Below are 11,557 nucleotides of genomic sequence, written 5' to 3'. Positions count from 1 at the left end.
TCTCATTTTAGGATTTCTTGCTCTATTAATAGTGACAAACTAAAAATGCGATAACTTGATTCGATGAGAGTATGTGGTGGGAAATTTTAGCATCAATTTTGTTCATTTCTCTTTTTATTAATGTATACTTTTTCCGCCTGTCCAAAAAAAAATGTATACTTTCTCCCCTGTTTTATAATTGAATTATTATGATTTTTGCATTATTCACTTTCTCTTATTTGACTGTCTTTAGTGATTTATATGTAAAATAAAACATAAATTTAGGATCAATCATGTGAGGTCTTTTTTAGAAAACGTTTTAGAATTGTATACCGATACCTAAATTTTGTACTCATCAAGAATTTAAGATATTAATAGTTGGAATTATGTGTTGACATGTGTGGTAAATGAAATAAGGAGGAAATATGTAATTTCTTTATTCTTGGAACCTTCTTGAGATGATGATTTGAATGATGTAACGATGGTGACGCCAGGACTTATTAAGTCATGATTTCTTTGATACGTCGGTAGTCATTACGGAGTACGAAAATAGAAAACAATGTGCTTTGAATCTTTAATTATGGAATTATGAGTCAGAAGACAACAAGTGTTAAGTTGCACTATTGGGAGAATTAGTTGAGCAATTTTTAATACGGAGCAATGTTATTACAAATACTGTATATATAGTGAGAGTAGTACAACAAATGTTTCTTTGCTTATTTTCTCATTTGTAGATTTAAATGATACTTCCTCACAAAAAAAAAAAAAAAGATCTAAATGAGTAAATGACCAATGAAATTGCTTCTATTCCGTAGTACGGTTGTACTTGTACAAGCATAATACTCCATACATTTTTTTTTTAATTTTGACAATAGCAAAAAAAGGAAAAACGAACTACAAATAATTAGACAGATTAACCCGACATTTCCTGGCAATGTCATTTGCCCTCTGAACCTGATCTCTCTTAACCTTCAGAATTGAGCATTTTTGGAAGGAAGCCCCCACTTCCCTTAAATCCTTTAGCAACCAAGCGATAGTAATATCCTTGCCAGAGCTTACCCGTAAGTTGTCCAGAAGGCCAGTAGAATCAGATAAGAGAAAGATTCCTTGTCGACCATTAGCCCGAGCCCATTTTATTGCTTCGAGACAAGCCCATGCCTCACACTGGATGGCTGAGCCTGCTGCTCCGTGTTTACCACCTTCCTCTAGGGCGTAGCCTAAACGGTTAGTTTTAACTGCACATCCAATTCCTGCTCTCCTTGACTTCTTATCCCATGAGCCATCAACTTCCATAATGAAATCATCGTAGATACCCTCTTCCTTTCCCAGATGCACATGATTGAAGCCCGGTGGGATGACCTGGTTATCCCTATCAGAGGCTTCCCCTTCATCTGTAGCATTCATTTGAAATTTAAACATTTCATGATCATGCATGGCTTGGTTAATAATTCCTATCACTAAACCTATTGTTCCCACAGTTTCCTCAAAGTGTCGTGCATTCCTAGTCTTCCATAGCCCTCATAAGGTTGCTATGAACAAAGCACAACGGTTACTATGCTTACCATCCTCGCTATTAAAGAGCAGGATATAGTGTTGAATCCATCTTCTCAGGGAATTGAATCCAGGTGAGTCAGGGAAAACAGCTAAGGGGCCGTGCTCCGATCCCATACTGCCTTTGCCAGATTACATAACCTAAAGAGGTGTTGACTGTCCTCCAAGTCCACCCCACAGTGATCACAGAGGGCGTCTACTTGTATTCCCCTTCTAGCCGGGTTAACTTTGACTGAAATGCTATCATGAAACAGCCTCCATAGGAAAAATTTCCATTTTGGCTGAATCTCCATTCTCCAAACCAACTTAACAAATTCCTGATCCCTTTCCAAGAAAGATGAATTCTCTAAACCCGAGTTCCTTGAAAGGTAGTAATATCCTGTTTTAACTGTGTACCTTCCTGACGGGTGATATCTCCAATAAAGGAAGTCCTCCTCAGTTGTATGCGAAAACTCCATACAATTTTAAGGAGTATTTCTTTATGAAAAAAAAAATGAATAATGTGTTTATGCTTCAAAATTATTAACCAACAAATTAGTTTGACCAAGTGACATAAAACCCTAAGTAGAAAAAAAAAATTTAAAAAAAAAATTGAAATGGGGAACAAATCTATTAACTATTACTAAAACATGAAATTACTGACATCATCATCTCCACAAACTGTGTACGTGTCACATTCTCAAAAATATATATATATATGCACTTATGATGTCATATATATTTTTAGTTATTTTTAATCATTTTCATTTCAATACATTGATTGTGTCCATTAATAAATAAATAAATAATTATTATTTTTTGGTAGCTACGAGTATTTTTTTTATTATTTTTTTTTTCTTTTTAAGGTTTTAATGTTATTTTGTGTATGTGTGTGTGTGTGTGTTTTTTTTTACTAAGGATTGTGCAAGCAACCTAACTATGAAGTCATGTACTAATAATATGGATGTTTGTTATATAAAAATGAACTAATGTTTTCGGTAAATATTTTCATTGTTTTGTATTTCTAAGGTGCTTCTATATATTTATTTAAATTACAAGTATTTTTAATTTGTAATTTGAACTCTTAGATGACATATAAATTTGTATGCACATGGTTTGATTAGATCAGATTGGTTGACTTTCATTTTTATATTTTGTTACTTATGTAATTTATGATGATAAATATGTTTTTATGATCTAATTTATTAGTATGTCCGGAGAAACAAATAACAGAAATAAGTTATTTCATTTCAATATATTTTTAATCCGTGCATCGCACGGGCCTAATAAAAAACATTAAGGATTTTTTTTTTTTAATTTTTTTAAAAGTTTTTGCCTCCTTAAAAAATATACTCTTCTTGCCCCCCCCCCTAATGTTTTTCTTCAAAAAACCAAAAAAAAAACAAAAAAAAAAAAAAAACAAAAGAACAATTCGTGTTTTAACACTATATACAAATGTTTAATTTTGCCACCAAATAAATTACAGTAAAATTCTGCTTAATAGATTATGTTTATGTATTCGTTATTGGAGTTCATCCCCTCCGTCCTACGAAGTATTTTCCCTTACTCGTTCAAGATATTCCTTAGTCCCTAACATATCATAATATTGATTTTGGTGTGTGAGCTGGAAAGTAAATCGTGGAAATGTTTAACGTTAATTATATATGTATCAAATTAGTTGTCATTTTAGTAGTTAATTAGTTCAAATTAGTCCATAAACGTGACAATAAATTCTAGACGGGAGCTAGCAGACTTATAAAAAGGGGAAATAAACCATACCATCCAAGAGTAGCAAAAGCAACGGGGAGCATAAGAGCTTGCATTCCAAGTCCTGATGATACTAAATGGAACACACACGACCATATGTTACCATTCCTCGATTCCGTGATAGGAAGCCATGCCTCAATTGGATTACTCTCCTCTTCAAATTCCATTGGAATTCTTCCAATTCATGAATTGGAATAATCCTATTACTAGCACTCATTTTTGCTAATATGTTTGTTTTTATTTCCTTTGCTTTGCATTCCAAATGTATGTATTTATAGAAGTAAATACGTAGCTAGCTTATAATTAGCTGTCGAAATCATTTGACTCATTAATTCTAATTCACATATCATGTGTTACACATATTAAATGGAAACTAGAGCCTTCTATTTGATGATGTCACATTCTCACACAATAGTAACATAGAGACGTATGTATTAAGGACACCTGTCTCAAACAAAAATACAAAATGGAGGTACTGTGTTATTGCTAAAAAATGGGGTTTCCAAAAATAGAAGAAAAGACTTGAGGTTTTTTGAACAGAAGTTTAGAGGAAACCAAAACTTCTGTTCAAATGACACTCTAATAATGGACAAAAATGCATTTTTTTTTGTAACACTAACACATATCAAATGGGAGATTGAGGGATAGCTCAAGTGGTTATTAGAGCTTTTTTTTCGATTCTAGAAGATCATGGGATCGATTCCCATTACCCGCCCTTAAGGCTCTATAAACACCAAAAAAAAAAAAAAAAAAATCAAATGGAATACTAATTATGAGTAGTAACTACTAGTAATTCTGTTACAATAATGTTTTACCATTTTACATTGAAAAAATTGGCAGTTAGGCCTTCCCTAGAAATTTCCCATATTGCAACAATGAAGTAAAAGATACTCAACACTACACCTAAACAACCAAGTCCTAAATTAAGCAAAAACATAGGCCCCCAAACCTTGGGCTTCTTAATACAAACATAAATGAAACAAGGGTACGAAAATGTCACGAGTAGGCCAATTGCTCCTACAATCGATCCTAGGCTTGGTAAGAAGGGGAATGTTATTGCTAAAAACAAGTTCCCGACGAAACAATATAACAACCTAAATGCACTCCGGAGCCAAGAGGGACATGGCCTGTCCTTCGCCAGGACATATCGAAACTCTATGTTGTCAAAACTTGCCATGGCATATATTTGGTACGTGCATAGCTGGTGTACTAATACAAAGATCACTAGAATCAGTCCTAGCATTGTTGTTGACGCGCTATCTTTGTGAAACGCTCCCAATGTGTATATGATCCCTGTCCTTGTTATCTTGTTTCCATAAGCCCAATATCCAGAAATGGCTAGTGGGAAGAGACACAAAGACATCATGCAATAAGAGATTTTTACAGCTTTCCACATTGTTATATGAGGTTGAATTTTCGAGTTTGTAGGCAATGTCCCCTGCATAAAACAAATGTTTAATAGAAGCAGATTTCAAAACAACATATATACCCTTAAGAATATGAAATGTTAATAGTCAGATTAAGAGCATGTTATATCTACCTGAATCTCAAGGACAAGGTTATGACCTTGAAACGAAAGAGCAATCATCTCCATTGCAGAAAAAGTGCTTAAAAATCTACTCAAATTATCTTCCAATTCTTCAAATATGGGATTATATGACACATTTTCAACTCTGCCTTTGGCAATGGATGTAATCCATAGAAGGGAAATTAAGACTATGGAAGCAATAGTTCCGAGGAGGGACACCCAAACTAAGGAGTTTAAGTTAGGGTGTTGTGCTAGTAAAAATGCCAAACAAACAAATATTAAGAACCATTCATTTGTGCTCAAATTTTTCGGACAATTAGAGCTTTCGGAGAAAATCAATTCGTACAAGAGTTTCAATGTTGAACCACCGGTTATAACAAGCAATGTACATGTTCCTCCTGATAGGTACAGGATTGGAATCATACACAACCATTTCGCGAGTTTTGGACCTGAACGATCAGGCATTGCAATAAGATTGGTTATTACGTACATATGCTCTAATGAAGAACTAAAGGACACAAGTGATGAATTATAAGGTGGTTACCAACCGAATGCTACCATTGCTAGCTGGACAAATCGGCTGTAGCGAACACCGGATGATGATTCATGAAGATGAACAAGAAGCCATCTTGTGTACAGTTGCCACATAAACCCTAATGACAAATATGTGACTCCCCATGCCCTGCATGCATTTAAGCACTTAGATGAGGTAATCATTCTTCTTCTAATGTATACTTGCAGTTTTATTTATGAATAATTTTTTCCTGAAAGTATTGGAGGTAGAACCTGGTTTATCAATCAACAAGTAAAAACACCTAACCTTTTTTGTATGTTTCTTTTGAATATTTCATTTTGATCGATCTACTTACGTTGTATAGGTTTGTCCTTGAGCCTTATCCTAGTCCCCCATTTGACATCAAATGTCACGTAAAGTTTAAGTACCCATACGTGTGGACAATAGATGTATGTAGCATTTTAATATTATTGTTGCATGCATTATTTAATATTTTTGTTGTAACCATCTCACGATCCCTTAAAAAACGTTACAAAAAATAAAAAAGAAAAACATACAATTAATGTATGTGTACTCCGTATATGTTAAGAGCGAAGCTAGACCATACCATCCAAGAGTGGCAAAGGCAAAAGGGAGCAAAAGAGCTTGCATGCCAAGTCCAGAGGATACTAAATGGAATACACAAGACCATACATTCCCGTTCCTCGATTCTGTGATGGGAAGCCATGACTCTATTGGGTTAAGCTCCTTTTGATACTCCGTCGCATTGCTTTCTGGATCTATATTGGTTTGGGTAACATCTTTCAATTCAATTGGAGTAATCCTATTACTAATACTCATTCTGTTAGCTTATTGAGTACTTGTATTTGAGTTTTGTTACTTTTGTATTGTGTGTGCTAATTGTAATTTGTAGGGTTTATTAACTTGGATGTACATTTGTTTTGATTATTGAACCTAGGTATATCTATTTATAAGGCTTTCCTTAGACAATAAGTACTGAGGAATGAACAAACTTAGTAGCATAATTATGATCTCCAGGTTTGTCTGATTGGCAGTTAGACAATTAGTAGCATGTTTTAGATGATACAACCCACAGAAACAAACTAACATTATAGCTCCCTAAATGTATATGATCAGTTAAATGTCTTCATCAATAGTATATCATGAATTTGCTACATTAATTCTAAATTAGGCTGAAAAGTTATTGAATTATAGTAACTAAGAGCGAAAATTGGTGTTGGAATGAAACAACAATTTTTGTATGTCTTACTCTATATTGTCTAGCTTGGAACATTATTATTGCTACGTGTATTGGAACGATTTCTCTTTGGAGCGATAAATTATTGTTAACACGTACACTTCCTAAGAGTTTCATAATATTTGGAAAATTTATCATAAAAGAAACTCTTCAAGATGTTTAGTGAAACGAGTTCTTGTCAGGTTCTACTCAAGAATAATTTGGTGTTTCTAAGGAATATGTCTGTTGGCGGAAACATCATCATGTGAACTATGCTATAGAATTGTGACAAATTGATAGAATTCATCTTTCACAAACTTGATATAAACTAATTTGGTAATTAAAACAAATCAATGAAGAGTTTAATCAATCATAAATTTGCTCAATGAAAGAAAAATCTATAACAAAAAACAAGGAAGAGGTCTAAACAAGCAAGTGTTACCAAAAAAGCTCTCTAGTTTTGTGTTCATTAATATTGTGTCATGGCTAGTCATGGCATAGAAATGTGAATGCCTTATGTAGGAGGGCAGTGGCAAAGCTGAAAATCATCAATAAGCCAGATTTGGCTTTCATTTATCTTGCTTATAAAAAGCTGATTAAGGTATGTGTTTTACAATAGAAAATCAAGAATTTTATTAAAAAAAAAAAAAAAAAAAAAAAAAAACACTTCTTATTAATTAAGGTATTTGTGCACAAAGTCAATCAATAGTAAAGTAGTCCACAATAATTTCTCCAAATAATTAATAAATTGAAATTAATATCAACCGTGAAATTACAAACACTAATTAGTAATCATACATCCTAAAATGAAACTTATCACTCATCATGTTAAGGAACACGTTGATTCACTTCACATGTTAAACGTAATCCACATCGTTACAAACTCGTCATCATTTGACCATTTGCAACCTATTTTTTCCATCTAACCCCAACCTACAAAAATACTTTATATTACATACACAACCTTATTCTTACATACTTCGTATGCGTTACCTTATTTTTGTAATTATATTAGTGAGGCTTGAAAAAATGAAATTCAACCCCATTAGCAATAACAACGTAGATACCAGCAGCAATCATTAACACACTAAGTACCATCCCTAAGACTCCTAATCCCCAATTTAGGCACCACATTGGACCATAAGCTTTAGGCTTTTTCAAAACGATCCAAATAAAACAAGGGTAGGCTAAGGTTAAGGGCAAGGCAATCCCTCCAATAAGTCCAGCAAAGCTTGCGACGAAGGGGAATGCAACCGCGAAGAAGAAGCATAGGAACCCACATAGTGCTCGGAACAAAGCTCGTAGCCACCACGGACATGGCTTCTTTTTTCTCATTGTGTACTTGGACTCAATGTCATCAAACATTGGCATACCATAGATTTGGAACGAACTTAGGGCGTTAACAATCACGAATAAACTTGTTAGGCCTAGGATGAATTGGGATGTGTCACGTCCATGGAATTGGTACAAGGCTGTTAGCATGCCTCCATCTTGTGGTATCTACATACAATATAATTATAACAATAATTAGTACATATTTATCAATTATAACATGAAAACATTAGTAATTATAGCATATATATATATATATATATATATATATATATATATATATATATATATATATATATATATATATATATATATATATATTATTTTAAAAGTGAATTAGTAATTACCTTGTTTCCATAAGCCCAAAATCCCCCAATTGCAAGAGGATACAAGCACATGGCAATAAGAACATAAGCGGATTGGACACCCTTCCACATTGGTACCCTTGATGGGTGTTTCTCGCTTGAAGGCATTGTTGCCTGAAATAATAACATCAGAATCATTCGTACTATTAGTCATGTTTCATACTTTAGACATTAAGTTAAACTTACATCGTGCACATGTGTCTATGATTTAATTTGTACTCGTATATCAAATTTAATTAGTTTGATTTACTTTTACATAAAATTAGAGCCGCCTGCCAACTCGTCTTTATCTATCTTTATTTTATGTGTCATTCTATTATAGAGATTGATAAAGACATGGATTAACCTAGATCGTTAAAGTAAATTGAGTATAAGACTCTTAAGAATCTAATTAACTAACAGTCTAACACAATGTGACATAAAGTGAACAAAAATTAATAATATATAGACGTTGATACACTAATAACATGATGTAATATACGATAACATCATTTGACTTAGCCCATGAAACCGACTTTGAACAATTGAAAGACACCTACCAAGAAACAATGAATTGAAGATAAAAACAATAAATTTTTTGATGCGGCTAGCACTGAAAAATGACAAAATAAAGACTCTTTTGAAGACTACTTTTCTCCATTTCATACGCTCACCAAACCACTGTAGTAGTGTAACACACTAAAAGTCAAATTTTATGTCAATTTTTAAACACAAAGGGGGTACCAACCTAGCCACCACACCAACAACCTACTAAAGATTTTTCCTATATTTCAAATGGCATTTAATACATCTATGTTGATTGATTTTCTAAATTGGCTTAAGAATAGGTCAAAGTCATAAATTGAAAGAGGATGGTCCATTTAGGGATAGAGTTTCATTATAAACACGCACCTTGCTTAACTAGTTGGCAACTTACACATAACAATAATATCTTCGACTAGGATAAATAATTGAGTTGATATTTGTATCATTAACCACCTTATATCTGCTACACTACTACTAGTAGTCTAAATATGTGTGCGTTACGCTTTTGAATGATTCAAATAATTAAGAAATGGAATAAATGTACATAGTAAATACATTGTTAACATGATAAATTATTACCTGAATTTCGAGTATGAGATTGTGGCCTCTAAAAGCAAAAGCAATAATCCCAAGCGCATTAAGGACACTAAACACATTCTTAATAGTGGATCCAGATCGGACTGGTTCATAGGACACTCCGGGTAGAGCATGCTTAGCGACGGACACGGCCCATATTATGGTGATGTAAGCCACGGCGGTGATGGCACCAATCAATGAAACACCCGCAATGGAGTTCATGTTAGGTAGTTGAGACAACACCACGGCAGCACAAGTAAACACCAAGTACCACTCCGTTAAGGTTAAGGGCTTAGCCGTACAATCTTGCCCACATACTATTTGGAAGAATATTTTGCACGTGGACCCCGCTATACTAATCAGAAGCACGCACGTGCCAGCTGATAAGTACATGTATGGGAACATTGCCATTAGCTTGCCTGCTTTTTCACCTGCCAACCAATTCCAATCAAGATAATATTAGTCACATTATCTTTAATTTGATTTAAATTTTTATTACATTGATCACATATAAGTTCAAGCAAGGTTGTTCGTTCTCGGTAAGTTACGTACCAAAAGCTGCAATACATAGCGTAAAGTAACGACTGTAACGAACACCCGTTTCGGTTGATTCGTGAAGTTGTACTAGTAGATAGAGGGTGTAGAGTTGCCATAGGAAGGCTAATGTTAAACAGATGATTCCCCATGTCCTGCACCACCAAGTTTAAATTAGATTGATAAGCCGAATCAAGCTAAAATCCATTACATAATACATACCAATACATTAAAGCCAGTGTGTGTAAATTAAACAGGAGGAGTAAATTTCGTAAAATAACGATTAACAAATGTTTGAACATGCAATGACCTCACTATGTTTTTGGGTGGGTGAGAGTAGTAGGGGGTGGTTTGACCAAAGCTAGAGTGTCAACATAGTTTGAAATAAATTATTTGAAGAAGATAAAAAGTCAAGTTATTCTGCCCAACGATCACATACAAACCTAATTTTGTCATGGACTTATATTCCAATACACATGTTTTATGTAGGGAAGAAGCATCACATGCATGCATGCTTTTCCTTACGCAACTACCACATTTAATGAAACACTTCCATCCGTCTCTAAAAATTCAAATTTCTATACACGTAAAAAAGATATAAATTTTTAAAATTTCTAAAACACTAAAGCTATTATATGGTAAAAAAAAATAAAAAAAAAGTCTAAACTTACTGATTATTATGAATTTACGACATAAGAGAAAATATCTAAACGGGATTATTGATTCATTCACGTATTTACATAAAATTGGGATGGTTTAAAATGTTGAAAGAAATTGCAAGAAGAAGAAAAAAACAAAGATGTGTATGGAAGATTTGGGAATTATAACTTACCAACCAAGGACAGTAAAAGCAACAGGAAGAACAAGAGCCTGAATTCCAATCCCAGAACAAAGCGTATGAAAAGCAGCATAAAACGCATTCCCATTCCTAGACTCCGTAATAGGAAGCCAAGCATCTTGAGGATCAAGCTTAGTCATGCTAATCGCCTTCCTAATCGGGCTAGCTATCGGCGTTATGGCTCTCCTCAACGGGCTAGCCAAAGGGGTTATAGCCCTTCTAAGTGGACTAGCCAATGGACTAATGAATTGCACCGGCGTCCTAGGCCTAGATCCTTTAGGGGTTTTATTATTAGTCCCATTATTAAGACCATTTATAGGCTCGACGTTCTCATTAAATGAAAGGAGAGGAGACCGGGATAAAGACGGGGAATGAAACTGTGATGGCGGGGCGGATATTGGTGGTGTCATGGGTGTGACCGTGCCCGATTTTGGGGTGGCCGTGCCTGATCTAGGTGTTAGAGGGGCTGAGTATATCTCCCTAGCTTCACTCATTTTTGCGTTGTTGTTTGCTAAACTTTACGTTATGTATGTTATAATTTTAGACTTTAGAGGAGTGTTACATACATATAGTATATGTACAAGTAGGAAATTAAAATGAATAATTGGGAATAAATGGGCCATGCATGAAGAGTGGATCGATGAGTAGGTGTAATAGTTAAGTTATTCAACATTTCCTCTTTCTTCCTAAATGGGGTTTGGTGTGACTGTGAGAATAATAAAGTTATGAGATTATTATTATTTTTGTAATTATATAAATGACCTAGTTGATGTTATCTAATTATTATTTGGCGTTTCCTGGATGATTCGGTTAATGTTAATGGGAACAGCTA

The 11,557-nt window shown here is 34.1% G+C and overlaps 2 protein-coding genes across 2 annotated transcripts; both read right to left on the bottom strand.

Annotated features, from left to right (window-relative positions):
* Nucleotides 1-3,720: 3,720 nt before the first annotated feature.
* LOC110718420 (lysine histidine transporter-like 8) lies at nt 3,721-6,158 on the bottom strand. The gene is made up of 4 exons (XM_021897253.1): nt 5,926-6,158; nt 5,353-5,486; nt 4,817-5,253; nt 3,721-4,714 (listed from the first exon to the last, which is right to left on the bottom strand). The coding sequence occupies exons 1-4, from the start codon at nt 6,156-6,158 to the stop codon at nt 4,088-4,090; spliced, it is 1,431 nt and encodes a 476-aa protein (XP_021752945.1). The 3' UTR covers nt 3,721-4,087.
* A 1,124-nt stretch (nt 6,159-7,282) lies between these two features.
* On the bottom strand, nt 7,283-11,279 carry LOC110718470 (lysine histidine transporter-like 8). Its single transcript, XM_021897297.1, has 5 exons — nt 10,720-11,279; nt 9,906-10,042; nt 9,357-9,784; nt 8,235-8,366; nt 7,283-8,055 (listed from the first exon to the last, which is right to left on the bottom strand). The coding sequence occupies exons 1-5, from the start codon at nt 11,217-11,219 to the stop codon at nt 7,567-7,569; spliced, it is 1,686 nt and encodes a 561-aa protein (XP_021752989.1). The 5' UTR covers nt 11,220-11,279; the 3' UTR covers nt 7,283-7,566.
* Between the last annotated feature and the right edge of the window lie 278 nt (nt 11,280-11,557).

Source organism: Chenopodium quinoa, unplaced genomic scaffold, assembly GCF_001683475.1.
Source record: "Chenopodium quinoa cultivar QQ74 unplaced genomic scaffold, ASM168347v1, whole genome shotgun sequence".
Classification (NCBI taxonomy): Eukaryota; Viridiplantae; Streptophyta; class Magnoliopsida; order Caryophyllales; family Amaranthaceae; genus Chenopodium; species Chenopodium quinoa.
Note: the sequence above shows the minus strand (reverse complement) of the source record. Positions and strands in the feature narration are given on the sequence as shown.